At 36.8% G+C, this 17,844-nt stretch overlaps 2 protein-coding genes across 8 annotated transcripts in view; one reads left to right on the top strand and one right to left on the bottom strand.

The window, feature by feature from the left end:
- The first annotated feature begins 8,770 nt into the window (after window positions 1-8,770).
- Window positions 8,771-17,844, top strand: part of LOC110442449 (delta(14)-sterol reductase-like) — a 24,840-nt gene continuing 15,766 nt past the window's right edge. For both annotated transcript variants that reach the window (XM_021486074.1, XM_021486064.1), the window contains exon 1: window positions 8,771-8,809. In XM_021486074.1, coding sequence (XP_021341749.1) covers window positions 8,800-8,809 — 10 coding nt within the window. In that variant the 5' untranslated portion in view covers window positions 8,771-8,799. The remainder of the gene's footprint in view (window positions 8,810-17,844) is intronic.
- Window positions 10,385-17,844, bottom strand: part of LOC110442415 (coiled-coil domain-containing protein 180-like) — a 71,393-nt gene continuing 63,933 nt past the window's right edge. For 3 of the 6 annotated variants that reach the window (XM_021486015.1, XM_021486022.1, XM_021486039.1), the window contains 8 exons: window positions 16,923-17,070; window positions 16,576-16,720; window positions 15,726-15,886; window positions 15,159-15,296; window positions 13,481-13,592; window positions 12,958-13,074; window positions 12,362-12,489; window positions 10,385-11,878 (listed from right to left, as the gene is read on the bottom strand). In XM_021486015.1, the coding sequence (XP_021341690.1) occupies window positions 11,750-11,878; window positions 12,362-12,489; window positions 12,958-13,074; window positions 13,481-13,592; window positions 15,159-15,296; window positions 15,726-15,886; window positions 16,576-16,720; window positions 16,923-17,070 (1,078 nt within the window). In that variant the 3' untranslated portion in view covers window positions 10,385-11,749. The remainder of the gene's footprint in view (window positions 11,879-12,361; window positions 12,490-12,957; window positions 13,075-13,480; window positions 13,593-15,158; window positions 15,297-15,725; window positions 15,887-16,575; window positions 16,721-16,922; window positions 17,071-17,844) is intronic. The other 3 variants (XM_021486031.1, XM_021486045.1, XM_021486053.1) reach the window with 1 other exon arrangement.

Below are 17,844 nucleotides of genomic sequence, written 5' to 3'. Positions count from 1 at the left end.
GGTGGCTAGAGTCTGGTTGCTACTGTTAACCTCGTACATATCCCCAAATGTGATGACCACCAACATGACGAATAGAAGGAATACTATAATCACGAGAAAACCGGATATTGCACCGCACATGTTATTAAGGAGCGGCCCAGGACTTCCACTACAAGGCATCTTAGAGGTTTCAAAGAAGAACTTCTGAGTGATATATGGTGTGTCTTTTTTATCAAGAAACAAGACTAGACGCTTAACTTTCCACTTCAGATGACCATCCTTCACAACGACTACTGGTCTGTCAGTGTATGCCGAATCAGAGTGCGCAATAGGCTCAGAGAATGAACCCGGAGCCTCGGGTATCTCTGATTTTAACTGGAATGCAGTGTTTCCCTGCTGATCTTCAGATTGCCAGGACACTTTTTTTACCTCATTCTCGGATTTCGCCACAACTGTTGAAAGTATGGTTTTGTTAAAAACTAGATATTTTGCAGAAACACTTCCAAAACAATCTTTTCCGTAAAGAAAAAGCATGAAAATGAGAGAAACGTACTGCATAGTATGTTCGGCATTCAGTATAATCCCTATTACTGTATAGACAGCAACCTCGACGAAAAATGTGATGCATTCCGAAACAAGAAAAATTGTTGAGTACATTGTGATCAAACATACCATGAGGATAAGGACCTGGGCACTTCGCCTACGCAAGGTCTGATGTCCAGGAATCTGAAACGTTTCTTTCGATGACAGGAAATCAGTCTCAAAAAAGTCGCTAAAAGTTCTAGCAAATGCAGAGCTTGCATGTTTGTCTTGCGACTTCTTAGATGGAAGAACACTTATGAAAAGGTGAATGATGAATCGAACCGTTAGATTGATAGTAGGGAAAAGGTACACGAATAAAATACAGATAACAAACGGCATTGTCAACAACCAGTAAACAGGAGCTAGAAACAAAGCTAAAATCCCACATTTCTCGCACGGCTTCATCAGAATCATCGTGCTCCAACCGATAGCCCGCATGTAAGAACGGTCGCGCATATCTCGGAAACATTTCTTCAGGACAAAAACGAAGTTATCGGTGATAGTTTCCTTCAGGAAACCTATCAAAAGGATATCAACGATTATCAGTCCGTAACACACAAGGAAAACAACATGAAGAGGATTCAACATCAGAGTGAAGCTTCCACGGAATCCTACAGCTAGTCCGCGGCTCATTGCAGCACGTTGGTATAGCATATGATTTTTGTGCTCGAACAACAAGTAGATAATAACCCGGATTACCCAGGGGCAGACAATCACAACAAGTATGACAAGATCCATACACGTTTGCAGACATTTGTACCAGGACAGATTCCACTTGTGTGTTGGGAGAGGTCCAAATAGTTTACTTTTACAGCATTTCTGTAGGGACGTTCTCCTACTGATCTTACACCGTAATATAGTGTCGTATAGTGTTTTACCTATCCCTACGGGTACGTAATTTCCAGGAATAAGTCGTGCCTGTTGTACAAGAAAATTAATGGTACCAAGTGGAAGCTCGTATGTTTTGTCTTCGTCGAGATCATCGATCAGTTTTCTGAGGTTTGGCAATTCCTTCAATGCAGATTTATGGAGGACGTTTGTTTGGTTATTGGATGGATCAGGCGGGTGGTGAGTCTTCATTACTCGGAACTTGATTGCAGTTGCGAGTTTGTGCTGGTAGTGGATCAATCCTCGCGAGACCCGATATAAATGAGGGGGCATCATAAGTGGCAGATACAGAATAACGACCAGGTTTATCAGAACGACACAAGCTAGTAGAATAGTAATCCAAATGTCCCGAGTCAACTCGGCACACACAACTCTCCCGTTTTCATCTTTGTGACAACATACGTAGTAGATCCTGGCGCCGTTTGGTGTGTCACGCAAACGTTTGTTACAAAGCTCCTCCTTAGGTCTCCACGTGGAAGCACTGCTTTTCGATATCCGGAAATCGTTGAACAGAAATGATTCAGCGAGTTTTGAGAGCATAGTTTGATTAGCAATACATCCAGGAATCGACTCTGTAATTTCGACATTCAGTTCTGAAACGCCATATGTAAGAGTAGTGAGGGAGAGCATCTCGAATTCTTCCCTGAGCCATAGCAGGCCACGCCCCTTCCGGCTGCTTATACGCATCCATGTGTACGGGTCAAATATGTCGCCATCGCTAGTTTTCCATGCTGTCTTTTTTGCCGATGACAAGTTTATAGCTACTAAATTGTTTTCTTCATCCAAAATCAGACGAAGTGCTTTATGTATATCAGGATTATTTGAAATAATCGTACACTGTGTCAGGAAGTTTGATACAGTAATGCTGGAAACTCGGGTTTGTGAACCACCAGTACCAAGATCCTGTCCCACAAAAAACTGGATAAGGAAAAGATAAAGAAGTACCTGTACCACTTTGTTAGATATCAATATACATGAAATCGACATCTTTAACAGCCAGAATCACAGTAATGTGTGTCCTTATGCACGTTACATAACACAGTTGATACCGGACAGTCTGGTATGACACAGCTCATCAGCGCGTCGTTGTTGTATTCACAAGGTGTTCAAATAATGATTTTTCTGCTACCATGAGATAATGTCAAACTAATGCAAACACGATGCATTTGTGGGTTACTCACCCCAGTGTGTAAGATATAATACTGTAGAGTGTCACACGTGCAGAAGTGCACATAACTAGATTGAAAACATGGCTCTAGTGTTGGTTCCTGTGTTAGTGTATGCACATGCCGATAACCTACTTTGTCACCTTTACAAATGATTTGAGTATTGTGTAATGAGAAACTGTTTATGCCTCAAGACAGGATGTATTTATTACCGTATCTTATGGAGATAATGCACAGATATTTTGTATTTGTTAATACAGAATCGACTCTAGAGTTAGCTTTAGTCTGAAAAAACCGATAGATACATGTGCAGGAGAGAATTGCATCAAACTTAATGAGAGATAATTTGCCTTTTCAAATAAAGTTTTCCAAATCCGATTACAAATCAAGTAATGAACTCTCGTTCGATATGAAATTTGATGTGTATTGCTCTTTTGTAATAACAAAGTAATTTGACTTGCTGAACAATTTCTGTTCAACGATTTCTGGATATCGAAAAGCAGTGCTTCCACGTGGAAACCTAAGGAGGAGTTTTGGAACAAACGTTTGCGTGATCTACTAGGTATGTTGTCACAAAAATGAAAAAGGAAAAGTCTTGTGTGCCGAGTTGACATATACTTTTAAACATTCAACTTATGCTATTAGCAAGTCCACTCTCTACAGTGATAATAGTAATTTTATGAATAAGCAAAATTCGTGTATAAATATAGGACCCTCTGATATCAGTATATATGTAAGGATACATATGTATTAAAATTATTGTGACTGAAGTAACATTTGATTGTCTTGCTTGCTGGTTTAAAGTACAATGGCAGAAGGAATGTCCTTCATTTTCAATACAATGCTTTGTTTGCATATCCTTTGATCTCTTGAAATGTTTTTCATGTGACCAACAAACAAACGGAAAAAAAAAATTCATAATGGAGACTTTTTTTCCTCATTCTTCATTTTTGGTATGACTATCGCAGTAATTATGAAAATGTTAAGACCATGATGGTTTTACATTTTGTATGTATGTATCTAAACAAAAAATAATTACCTGTCTCATTGCAGTGTTGTATTGACTGATAAGGACTCCGTAACCAAAGGGTTCGGAATATAATGGATCACTAAACAACAGAATAATAGCCGTAGACTAAGGGCTGGATTGTCTTATTTCTTACCTACAACAATGGTTGTTGACAAAAGTGTACTTGTCCAAATGGTTTATTATCAATTAAGAATATGTAACCAAACATAGCATTATTCTTACTAAACCTTCCTTATTATTTCAAGATATTGTTAGTACGAAAAGTATCATTTCAAAAAAAAAACTTTTGCGAGAAAAGGCATAAAGTGCTTCAGCTGTCTACACCGGACTTGTATTTGAAAATTATTTATTATTTGAGTTAGTTTTTTTTTATTGAAAACATGACTTTTAAGGTTTTATAACATAAATGATGATGTTGTTTTAATACCATGTTTATGCTCATTTCTGTTATAAGGTTTACTTGGCTTAATTAATTATACAGGTAACGAACACGGCTTGCCGTATTTTTTTATTATGTATTTTAAACATACAAAGAACCTAACGGCGATTAATGGCAGTTATTTAAAAACCTCACCGGATATAGTTGACAGTCAGATTTGACACTGTTTAAACATGGGTGTGAATGAATGATATCGTCAGGGGCTGGACGAATTTGCGTGGTCCCTCCGGTACTTTAAGCATCTTGATAGCACTTCCTCTATCAATTTGTGATAACCGTGACTTTTACTTCCCCAAATTTTATACAGTTATATATATAAGGCAGAAAGGCCTAGTAGACGATCTGAAAGATTTGTGTTTTTATTCTATATATATATATATATATTTAATACAAAATGCATACCAATTTAGATGTTGCGTTTCTTTTTTCGTTTCAGTATATAAATTACCTTCGAAAACTTTTATGTTTTTACCTTTAGTTTTAGCTTCATTCTATTAAATTGTGACAATGCTGTTTGTAATTGCATTTCCTGCCCACTAGAAGTTTCATCCTTTTTTTTCTCGAGTTTCATTACCGGTTATAAAAAATGTGTGATTGATCACAATGTACTCCACCATTTTCCATGTTTCTGAATGCAGGTTGTTGGCTCGGCAATGATTTGGGTTTAGGTTTATCAGGAACGTAATAAGTAAAAATACTTAGGGTTTTTTTCTTTTCATTTCTACGCACTCGTGAAAATCATCAAAATATTCAATCACATTGTAAAATATGATTCTTATTTATTAGAAAATAATTAAGACTATTCTCGATACACACGAATTTTTTATGTGAATTAATGTCAGAGGACGGTTACATTTATTAGAAAAATTCATCCTTATTCCAGAAAACTTTCAGCAGGAAATACATAATATCATATATCAACATAATAGACGTGTGTCGACTACAGTGATTTGTTTTATAACTCAAACTGACGTTTACTTATGTTATTTCATTTTCGTTAATGACAATTGATAAGTTCAGTCTTTTATATAATATTTAAACAAAAAAACACAAGTTTTCTCTCCGTCGTGATTCAAAATAATACGTTTTATTCGTTAAATCCTTCTCGGAATACGCTCTTCAACTTCAGATAGATTAGATGTCTACTTTTGGACATTCAAACACTCACAACAATAATGCTCCATTGAGATTGGCCAACTAGCTTTTGGAATAGGAGTGTATAACGGGGATAACGCTATCATTGACACAAGGTGCCTGTAAATAGACAGGGTAAATATAACGGAACACCCCTGCCGATCACCAGTTTGTTTGTACTGTACGGAAGGTGGGTTCTCACGTTGCAAACAGAACTTCAAAATACGACTTAATTGGTTGGAAATGCACCAATTGGTTGGACTGGTTTTCAGTTTGGACAAATTGGTACATGAAACACGAAAAAAATCGTTATTTACAACATTAATATCATTCCATTTGAGAGCGTTTGTAATAATACGTAAAATTTGACAAATAATACATGACAATACATATAACGTATGCTTTCATTGGTTGTACGTAGGCACATTTACCAGCGTACAACGTTGAAAAAAAATCCAATTTGTGTCGATTTTCATTCTGGAGACTTCAGGCATAATGACGTGACGTCATCGCTTGGCCCATTGTTCAATTGTTCTACGTCATATATTTTCAAATCACATTCTGATCAGAATTTGGCTTGGCACTCTCTAAGGAGATTCCTGTAGCACTCAAAGAAGAAGCCATGTTAATTTCTTTGTGTGATAAGTTCACAGATTCAAGAGACCTTTTAGTAGTAAGAAATTTGTCTATGTGTTTGTTGGGGTTTGCAGTTTTTTTGCGTTTTAAAGAGTTATAAGCAATTTGCGTTGTAACGATGTTAAAGTTTTCTCAGAGCATTTTTCATTGCAGGCCAGGAAAAGTAAGACTGATCAGTATCGATTTGGGAAAGCGATTGTCATCAGTGAGGGTCATACTTCGGCATGTCCCTATGTAATGTTGAAGAGGTACACCAGTTAAGGAGAGATTGATTTAGATTCGGATGATTTTCTATTTAAGCAGGTTTAGCGTTTGAAAATTGTGTGCGGTGAAGGTAATTTTGGTTTACATTCCCTGAGAGCGAGAGGGGCTAAAAAATGAACGATTATCAGATGTAGTCAATCGGATATAGTTTCGTTACTCAAGACTTTCAATCCATTCGGTTTCTTTTAAAGGACCTATGGAATATATTAGTGCCTGTCATTTCTTACGAAATATGTTATCGAGGCTTTATGTTATGCAATACTTAATCGTCCAGATTGTAAGTCAAATATTTTACGTATAATGCCGCAGGAAGAGTCGATGACCTGTTGCGATCGGGGATTGCGATCAGGACCTCCACGCGTCGCGATGGTGAAGACTGAGTTATTAGCCTTACAAACCAGCGTAACAGGAGGTTAGCGGCTGCTGAAACGGCAAGGAATACGATTGGTAAACGTGAACATCGGATTTATTCCCAAACAGACTGCAGATCGACAGAAAATTCCTGTAGGAACTCTTTTCTAAACATTTTCTTCGGGTTGGTAAGTATGGATTATGAGAAGTTCTTTTTACACAACCAATACAATTTTCTATGTGAAGTTTCGATGACTAGTACGATATGTGCACTGTCACCTTCATCAGACAAATGGCCAATGAAGCGTATGCACACAAAGGTGTACAATGTGTACGAGTTGTCTATAAAAATCGATGTCGATTTCGACTACGCTGGAAACGTATGTACAATAGTTGTTATATATGTACCGAAATGACTCAATTCAGCTACGCTTTGTTAACACTTGGTCATAGATGTGCGAGAGTCTTTGAGCCCCTCGTCTCGATTTAGAACTGGCCCACTGCGGCGTATCCAGATGGCTTCCTTTATCTGCCGCTTGAACAGATTGCTCTCTCTGTCTAAAACTTTGGAGATATCCCAGTCAATCACATGTTTTTTCTTTGTGGCATGGTCTGTGATTGCCGATTCATTTATCTGGGACTCCGACTGTTTTCTTTCAGATCTGGTGAATTTCCTACCTTCTTGGGTTTCTGTGTCTTTCCGGTGTTCACCAAGGCGGACCCCCAAATCGCCTTCCATTCTCTCCAATATACGACGCGTCGCAGTTTTTGCATCCGATTTTGTATACGCATTCTGCGACGTTTGCTTTAGGTTTTTTATCCTTAGGGTGTACTAGGAAATTGCAAAGCATCTTGTGGGGCTTCATGGCTGTTGCTATGCCATGACCGCGATATATCCTCTGGATGTTTTCGGATATAACCTTTATATACGGGATGACCATTTGACCATTGGTTTTGTTCTTATCCTTGAATGGCCTTTTCTTGTTTTTCGCCTTACTTTGACACTGGTTTTTTTTATCCGTGTTAGGGCCCATTTCGGATATGCACATGCTCTCATTGCCCTAGCGATGTGATTCTGCTCTTTTGTTTTGTCCTGTTGTTCTGTGACTATTGTATCACATCTGTTGAGCAAGGTGCGTATGACGCCTAACTTCTGTTGTAAAGGATGGTGAAATTGGAAGTTCTGGTATTGGTCCGTATGGGTCTATTTTCTATAGACCAATACCTTCACGGTTCCGTCTTCTTTCTTTACCAGTAGAGTGTCTAGGAAGGGCATTGTGCCGTTGGTTTCTTCCTCACGTGTAAATTTGATGATGTTAGTGGCATCTATGGTGTTGATATGTGTGGTCAAATCTTTCTGTGACCCCTCCTTGATTATCTCAAGTATGTCGTCAACATAACGTTTCCATAAGCTAGGCTTGCATTCTATCGGGGCAGTGGCTATTGCTCCTTGCTCCAGATGCTCAATAAACAAATTGGCAACAATGGGAGACACTGGACTACCCACAGCAGTGCCGAAGCGTTGTTGATTGATGTTGTTCCGGAAACTAAAATATGTTGTTGTGAGTACAAACTCCAGCAAATCCATGATGTCCTGAATCTGAAGGTTTGTGTTTTTTCCCATGGATCTGTCTAATTCTAAGCGTTTCCGAATGATTCTAAGTGCGTTGTCAATGGGAGTGTTAGTAAAGAGAGAGACAACATCATGTGAAATGAATTCTTCGTCTTCCTGAATCATGATGGTAGACATAGCTTCCGCTAGATGTTTTGAATTCTTTACATGGCAACCACAGACCATGCCGCAAAGAAAAACATATGATTGACTGGGTAACTCCAAAGTTGTAGACAGAGAGAGCAATCTGTTCAAGCGGCAGATAAAGGAAGCCATCTGGATACGCCGCAGTGGGCCAGTTCTAAATCGAGACGAGGGGCTCAAAGACTCTCGCACATCTAGATCTATGACCAAGTGTTAACAAACCGTAGCTGAATTGAGTCATTTCGGAACATATATAACAACTAGCCGAAATCGACATCGATTGTATAGACAACTCGTACACATTTTACACCTTTGTGTGCATACGCTTCATTGGTCATTTGTCTGATGAAGGTGACAGTGTACATATCGTACTAGTCATCGAAACGTCACATAGAAAATTGTATTGGTTGTGTAAAAAGAACTTCTCATAACCTGGGGAACTCTATCTAAATCAGAGATTCAGATTAGAGTTCCTACAGGAATTAATCAGCAGACTGCGTGAGACTTATTTGCGTGCACGGCGGGAGTACATTGGTTTACCACTAACACTGCGACGTCGGACACGTCGTATGTAATGGATGACGGTACATATGCCAAGACATTTTCCTAAGTAATGTTGGAGGTTCATGCTTCTCACAGATGAATCTCGATTATTTCGAGTATATGGCCGTCAACGTGTGTACCGGCGCCGGTAGGGGCGACCGTTTTAATATGCTGACGCCTGTGTTTTGGAGCATGACCGATTAAGGGGTGGTTAGGTTATGTTTTCGGGGGGATCTCCCATGGTTTGCAGACACCATTGGTGATTGTCAGTTGCAATTAAACGGCCGTGCGTAGCTGTTAATAGGACGTTAAACAAACTAAATCCAAAACCAAGCTATCGGGATGTTGTATCTGTCATCCATTAATAAATGGAGCATCTTGTTAACATACTTTTTATAACAAATACTTTGCAAGAACTGTCACACTTTATATTAAATATCTAGTAACGATTTACACATGATTAGAATGTGATGGATCGTCATCAAAATATGACAATTAAAACAAAATATGACAACTAAAACAGCTCGTGATTTCGTTCAGAGTAGTGCGGTAGTAGGTCAAACAATTAAGGCTGTCATGCTTTATTTTGTCCTCGCACAGGTAACGTTTTTTCATAGGAATTAAAAAGTATTCTATAGAAAAAAAAGAATAACACGATTGAATTGATTTTAATATAGCCTGATCCTAGAGCTTTAAACTTTTGAAAGAATATTGAAATATATTTTTTTATAGTTTTCCTGTGTGAAAAATATGTCAGATTCTTTTAAAAGAGAGTGACGGTCTGGAATGCTTTTTCTTTCGTTTTTAACTATAATATTTCCATTTCTACAATGATCTAAGATTTGTTGCGATGTGTAAAACACGTTTATGACCTACAGACTTGAAACTCTCTGTTGTCTCAGTGAGCTATATAAACGGGTGTTACGGAAAGGTAGAAGTCACTTTGTGAAATAGTTCACAATCTGATATCAAAAAGACTTTTTAAAAAGGTTGTTAAAATCCATATGTTTACCGCTCCTTTTCGACCTTTTTATCGCAGACGTCTTTTTAACATACCATAAACTCCATGTGGCGTTTGACTTGAATTGAGTCACAAAACTTAAAACTATTTTTCCATTTATAGTGACCTTGACCTTCGATAATTTTACCTGAAAAAACAATCTCTGTAGGTGTTATGGACAAGGGAGTGTTTATAAAATTTGATTTTGATTGAGCCAGTTGAACTGTAGTAGATACTGTGAAATCACTTATTTTCGTAGGGTTTTTAATTTCGTTGATTTCGTGGGTACTTTTCATCCACGAATTAAATTTAATAGGTCCTGGAAGTAATTTACAGGTTTGAAATAAAACTATTCTTCGTATGAATGGGTACTTGTAATCCATGAATTCATGTACCCATGAAATGGCGTTTTTTAGGGAACTCACGAAATGTGGGTCCTACGAAAATATAATCTTATTTCTCTGTATGTGTGTTTGTTACCTCAATATCACACAGTTAAATGTTTTGTATTCATTCTCAAGGAGACTCAATTACAAAGATTTTTTTATTTAAAACTAGCCTAATCATTCAAATTGACCGCACCATTTACTTATAAGAAGAACATGTATTACATCTATTGTTTTGTTTTTGTCTAATTTAAATCCTTGTGACACAGTTTCTTGAAGCACAATTGAAACAAGGCAAAGTACATCAAAAGAAATATGTAGCCCCCACCTCTTGACAAAAGTCACTTTTAGACAAAACACTTTAACTTGTATTTTTTCCTTTTAAACTTTGAATTTTATTTCATTTCATAAATAAATGACAAATATAAATGTACAGGCAAATTGAAATATATTTAAGGATATCACAGTTCACGGTCAGATTTCAGACAAACAGGCTGTATTATATTAGCAATCTTCCCGCAGTGTGGTGATTTGCACACCTTAAGTTTCAGGGAAATTTTCAAAAACATAAAAATTTATCAACAATCATCAGGCTATGTAAAATTTTACTAACACAGAAATGGTGAAATGTTGCTTTTAATAACCTGGCTCATATAAATGAAAAGAAATACTTATCTTTCATAGAAAAGATAACATAGAATACATGTACATCAGAGAACATCCTGTGTGGAGATGTTAATAGATACGCCTGTATTCACTGTACAAATCCTGGAATGCTTCTCAATCAATATTATTGCATTTTCAGTTTGTATCAATATAATCCACAAACATCAAATATTGTGCAAATTATGTGTACAGCATGAAATATGTTTACAAAACATGGATATAACAAAAAGGTATTAAGTGTGAATTTATCTTCAAAACCTGTGGTGCTTTTATTTCTTACATTTTAACTTATATACTGGATAATGCTTATAACAAACTAATATATTAGGGTTCTGTGGTCTTTTTTCATGAACAAGTTTTCCTGTAAATCCAGCTTTAGAATATTCACACTGTAAAAGGAGTGAATTCCATTCTGAAACTATTGATAAACCCAATGGAGTTGGTAAAATAATTTTGTAAATATATGGATGGGTAATTGTAAACTGTGACCTCTGTTCATAGATCAACTATATTATGGACTGGTAATATTATACAGTAACATTGCATGTAACAAATTCAAACTCCTCATTTCTGAACTACACTTGCTTGCTCGAGGCATTAAACAGATGTTCCAATCAAAGATTCCTATTACATAAGTATTGAACCTACTGAAATCCTACACATTCTGACAATACATGTACATTCCTAAATTACTCCATTTTTGTATCAACTAAACAGAGTGCATATCAATTAAAATGGTTCTCCCATACACAATCATGCTGTTTTTACAAAATCGTATTTCAGATCTTGGTTGCTAAATTCATACATTAGATTCCTGTGAGAGCTACAGATACCAGGTACAGGCACAATCAGATGATTCCAGTCAAAGTCCATAGCACAATAGCACAAGTAAAGAGCAAAGATGCCATCATTTATGGATAAGACAAGAATTAGAACAGTTCTCTGACTTTGTCAATATTTTTGTTCCAACTTTCCATCCAGCGATCTTCAGCATGGATAAGTCTCTGCCTCTCATCCTCGATGGATTGTAAGGTGTCTGCAAACTGGACCTTGTAGTCCTATAAACATACAACAAGATGTTACTATTGTTACAACAGTGGTTACAAAAACAGTGGCACATTGCTACTACTGATTTAATGCATTCACCCCTGAAATTTCATAATGTACTTTTCCAACCTATGAATTGGAAGAGTTCAAATGTGTCATTAGGGGTGAAAGAGTAAACTCATTCATCCCTGAAATTTCATAATGAACTATATTCCAACCTTTGAATTAGAGGATTTCAAATGTGTCTTCAGGGGTGAAGGAGTTAACATTACCCAGTGATATGTATATACACAATGATGAATTACTATTCATAGAATTTGCCAATGCTGCCACATTATAAATTGTACTTGATTTGATTATCAATTAACACTGTTTCAGATTATTTATCTTAATTAAAATTTTTGAAATTTTCCTTCTTTCCATCTTTTCTTTATATTTATCTTTTAAGTCTCTTTAAAGAGGTCCCTATCTCCAGTGTTAAAAGACTGACTTACATGGTAGGCTGCGTCACGAGCCTTAACCACGGAGCTGTGACCTAATGTTGTCTTGGCTGTAGTCACGGATGCAGTGGTCTGACTCTTAGCAGGAGGAGATCCAACTACCAACTCGTTATTGGGAATACCTGGAATATGAAGGTCATAGGTCAAACAAATATCAAAAACATAAGGAAATGGTTTGAACTTTCATAGAGGCAACTCAAAGCCAACTCCACTTGAAATATAAAGGTCAGAGGTCAAACAAATGTCTTACATACATGTAGGAGGAAATTGTTTGAACCTTCAAAAGGGCAACTTAAACAACCAACTAATTGATATGTACGTCAAAGTTCAAACAACTGTCATAAAGGGCAAATTGTTTTTGAAACTCAGTCAGGAAGAGGTTGGAATCTTAGTGAGGCTTTAACCATCCCAGTCATTACACATAATGCACAGAAATGTTTGGGTCATCTTTGATCGAGGAAGAAGCACTGTATATTACTTACGTGAATATCAACCAACAGTAACAGATATCATACCTATAGAGGCCAGAGGTCAATGTCTGAGCCCCCAGAGGAAAGAAATTTCGGATTGATTGGTTTGTTAAAACCTACCTGGCCAAACTGTCTTGCCACGTGGTAGAGCGTCTTTGTCATCACTGTCCTCCAATGGGAGGCCAGCATTTCTCCTTCGGATCAGTTCACTTGTTGGGTACTTCTTAGCATCTATGCCTGTAACACATGAGTACATGTGCTTGTAACATTTACCATACAAACATTTCATTACCAGTAAAACCTCTAACGTATATAATTCCCTTTGTTTCATTTGCCACCTCTTTACCGTGAATATATTTCTATGTCCCTTTTTCTTGTTTTCTCAGAATTTCTCTACACATTGTCATCAATTTACTGTCAAACCCCTTTATATTGCCAAAATTTCTCTGGACAAATGTTGGCAGTATAACAAGGTTTTATTGTATTTACATTTATACAGATAGATCCTTTCCACATCCATTACGATATACTGTCATGTCTGCATTACTGAAGGTTTTCTCAGTTCTTTCCTAAGTAAGGAATATCAGCAATGAATGAATACAAGCTTTCTCAGAAAAATCAGCCCAGTAGTAGGGACACTTACGTCCTCTCTCAACGTCATCTACCACCAACTGGTTGTCATACTGCAGCAGCTGGTTCTCTGACGATCGGGCCAATATCTCCAGGAATGTCTTGGCACACTCCACAGTCACCTCCTTTAAGGAAATTGGTACAGGTTTACTGTAGATATCTTACAATCAAAACCTCTAGATGTTAATTTCATAATTAACATGAAATTTATAGATATTCTATAATCAAGTATGACATGTATACACAAGAGTCCCAATGGGCCTGCATCGCTCACCTGGTATTAATCTCACACTCGTAGCCTTAAAAGTGATATAAAATATAGCTACAGGCAAAATATCAGTATTTATGACTACTATTCATTCAAAAGAACATTTAACACTTGACAAATGACCCCTGTGACCTTGAATATAAGTGAAGGTCATTCATTTGAACAAAGTTGGAAGCCCTTCATCCCAGCATGCTACTCAGACCAAATATCACCATCCTGGTCCTTTTGGTTATTCTTCAGAACTTGTTTAAATGTTTTTAAGACAAATGACCCCTGTGACCTTGAATATAAGTGAAGGTCATTCATTTGAACAAAGTTGGAAGCCCTTCATCCCAGCATGCTACTGGCCAAATATCATCACCCTGGACATTTTGATTATTCAGAAGTTGTTTAAAGTTTTTAACATATTTGATCCATGTGGCCTTGAACATGGGTGAAGGTCATTAGCTTCACTATGTCATTATGGGTGAAGGTCATTAGTTGGCATGGTGAGCTAATAATGTTACAAATCTAGAAAATGTTTCTAAAACAAACATATATGACCCTCATTCAGCTTTGATGTCGAGAATGGAACAACAGAAAAGGCAAACACTTCATCGCCCCCCTCCGTTATGTGGCAAGAACATAAATACTGTATCAAAGTCTTGATCATCTTGTTATAAGTAACACCAACTGCATTTATCATTATTTGCCCTGAGTGTAATTTAACATTATCACGTTTAGGTCAAGTGTTCTAAGTTAGTATTCGGTTCCCCTATTTTAGTAACAAAGCATTATGGGATATAGAAGATAAAGGCCATTAATTTAACCATGACTCGGGGAAAGTTTGACCACTTTTGTTTCGTAACCAGATACATTGTAGTTGACTTCATGTTCAATATTGTATACGGTTAACCAAAATAGATCATGGTTAGGAAACCATTGATCTCTGTCTTCATACGAATGTCACTCACCCTGAACAAATCAAACAAAACTCATTGATCTACTATGAACAGATTCTGTGTAAACTTGACTTGTTCTGGCCAGTTTATGTGTAAACTTCAACATAAGATGTTGTAAAACTGACCAGTTCTGAGTTGTCCATGACCAGTGCCTTTGTGAGCTTGACCAGTGTTGATGTGACATGAAAAGAGTTATTGACCAGTTTGTGTGTTACCTTGATCACTTTTGGTGTGACCTTGACCTAGTGATCTATAAGTGATTGGGTGGCATAGTGATTACTGCAGTACTGCAGTTGCCTTTCACTAAAATAGCTAGGGTTCAATTCCCCCACTGGACGTGAAACCATATATGGAACCAAAATGCCCAACCACGTGGGTTTACTCTGTGTTCCTCCTTTGTTAAGATTCCTACACATTAATATTATAATTTGTTTCCTAGTTCATTCTTTATAAAGTAAATAAAGTTTAAATGTTTAAGTTACCTGTAGCTCCTTTGTGTGTTTCTCCACAGCAGATACATAATCTGTGTGGCGTTCCACTTCCTTCTTACACAGATTCTTCATGCCGTCCTGCTGGTGTGGATGGCCTAGTATCGGACGAAGCAGGTGTTCATGTTCCTTCTGTGTACAGAAACAAGCATGCTTATCACACCCTCCATTTAAATTAAAACAGGCAGTTTGGAATACAAAAAAACACATTTAAAAAAAAAACATAATTGCAAAAGAGGCAATATTTAATTGTTACAAATTATTGTTTCTGTTTGTTCTTATCATGTACTCTTTATTTTTGTATATGTATTTTGTAAAGGGAAATTTTGACTACATATTCTGGTAAAAATTAAGCTGATTTCTCACAAACATTTTTTCCACTCATATCATTTTCCAAATCAATTAGGTAATTAGAAATATTTAATCGATAATTTTTTTCTTTTTTAAACTTCTATGAATAAATTTCTCAAATTTCGAAAAGGGTACATTAATATTTTCACAAATACCTTCTCATAACACAACAACAAAATCATCACCCTCAGATGAAAGATAACTATGTACCTGTCTCTTCTCCAACTTATTGAGGATCTGAGTGAACTGGTCAGTGCGAGTCTGTCTGGTCAAAGTGCACTTCTGGATCTCATCATTAAGAAGGTCCTTGATCACCAGACTAGGGATGTGGGCTACAGAGTGCTCTAGGGTAGTCAGCTGACCTCGATACTCTGTAACAAACAGAACACAATACATCTCCAGCACACACACAGGCATACACACATAGGGAGATATTAGCCAGGTGGCATAGGACTTGTAGTTAGCGCCTGATAAGGCAGCTCCTGCGAATTCCTCAATATTGTATTGATTAATATATATGCTAATTGTATTGACTGTATAAAACTGTATATCTATTTCTGTAAAGCGCTTTAGAGTGGCTGGTGTTAGCTATATAGGGCGCTATATCAGATGTTGTATATATATATTTTAACGGGGAAAAAAAACAATGTCACACTTCATTTAACAATGTAATTACAGTAAGTCAGGCAATATTAATTACCTTGATCTGCTACATTGCATATCATTCTTAAAATATTTTCTAGAAACCCTGAAGTGTCCTTACTGTACAGTTCTAATTGTACTGGAGAAACAGAATATCATACTCTACTCTGATGATCATACCAATACTGCAAGTAAAATGTGGGGAGTTCATATCCTATAACATGTACCTGTCTAATGTCAATCCTCTATCTTTTAGCAACAGGATATCATACTTTTTGTATTATAGTAAATAAACAATATATGGAGAACCAGAATATCATACTCCTCACATGAGAACAGTATTTCCAGAAACAGAACATTAACAATTCTACCAGTATCCTGTATTGGAGAAATAGAATATCTCATTTGTCACACTTACCTTGTAAACACTGATTGTGGTACTCGTCTGCCTGAGTGAAGTAGGAGGACAACTTTTGTGTGATAACCTCAGCATACTGGTCAAAGTTTTCCTGAAGAGCCTGTGGTCGCGTCACCAAACGGTTCCCTTTCTGGCGGTAGTACATCTAGCAAATGACACAAAAGTTTGTAAGTATACAGTAGAAAGTTGCATATTGGTTGCTTAAACTTCCACAGAAATTACTCATTCACCCCTGAAAATTCATAATGAACTATTCCAACCTTTGAATTGGGAAAGTTCAAATGTGTCTTCAGGGGTGAATGAGTTAGTTAAGTGCTACAGTCAGATCTGCAGAGTTTATGCATTACCTCCCCTGATGTAAGGAGTCCATCCAGAGCCTCTCGAAGTGTTCGTTTAACGACGCCAAGTAGGTGGCGCTCCTCATCTTCCTCATCCTTCTCCCCAAAGATCAGGTACTTCCTGTCAAACTTGGTTGACTTGCTACTCCTCCTCAAACTATAAAAATTAAAATAAAACAATCATTTAATACCGTGAGTAGATTAGATATTTGTGTTATCATGCACTCGAAGATATGATATCTAAATATGCATATACATATGTATATTCCTCTGTCTTATCTCCTTAGATGGTTTTATTTGTTAACTAAGCTATTCAATTTAACTCATTCACCCCTGAAGACACATTTGAACTCTTCCAATTCAAAGTTTGGAATAGTTCATTATGAAATGTCAGGGGTGAACAAGTTAACAGATTTCAGAGACTAACCATCCCACTAAAAAGAATTCCTAAATTCTGTAGACTAAAATGACTGATCTTTTAACCTAACATTTTTCATTATTTTTAAGACCATAAAGACTTTGGTTGTCTTAAATTACCTAATGTTTCCCATTAGTCTACAGACTAAGGAAAATTTGATTATCTTGCCCAGGGTTTACTGTATTTCTATAGACTAGAGGGTGTGGACCTGGATAAAGTTGTGAAGGGAAGATAAGTCTGAACAAGGCAATTTGGATACCGATACAGGTTTTCAAGAATTACGCATATTGATAAACAAGGCAATCAGGACATTTTCCACAGTTTTCACAAGTAAATATGGACACTTTATACATGTTTTCAATGGGGAATCTAGTATAACAAGTAAATATGGACACTTTATACATGTTTTCAATGGGGAATCTAGTATAACAAGCAAATATGGACACTTTGTACATGTTTTCAATGGGGAATCTAGTATAACAAGTAAATATGGACACTTTGTACATGTTTTCA

This window comes from Mizuhopecten yessoensis, unplaced genomic scaffold (assembly GCF_002113885.1).
Source record: "Mizuhopecten yessoensis strain PY_sf001 unplaced genomic scaffold, ASM211388v2 scaffold1883, whole genome shotgun sequence".
In the NCBI taxonomy this organism is placed as follows: domain Eukaryota; kingdom Metazoa; phylum Mollusca; class Bivalvia; order Pectinida; family Pectinidae; genus Mizuhopecten; species Mizuhopecten yessoensis.
The sequence above is the reverse complement of the archived record's forward strand: the minus strand, read 5'-3'. Positions and strand labels throughout refer to the sequence as shown.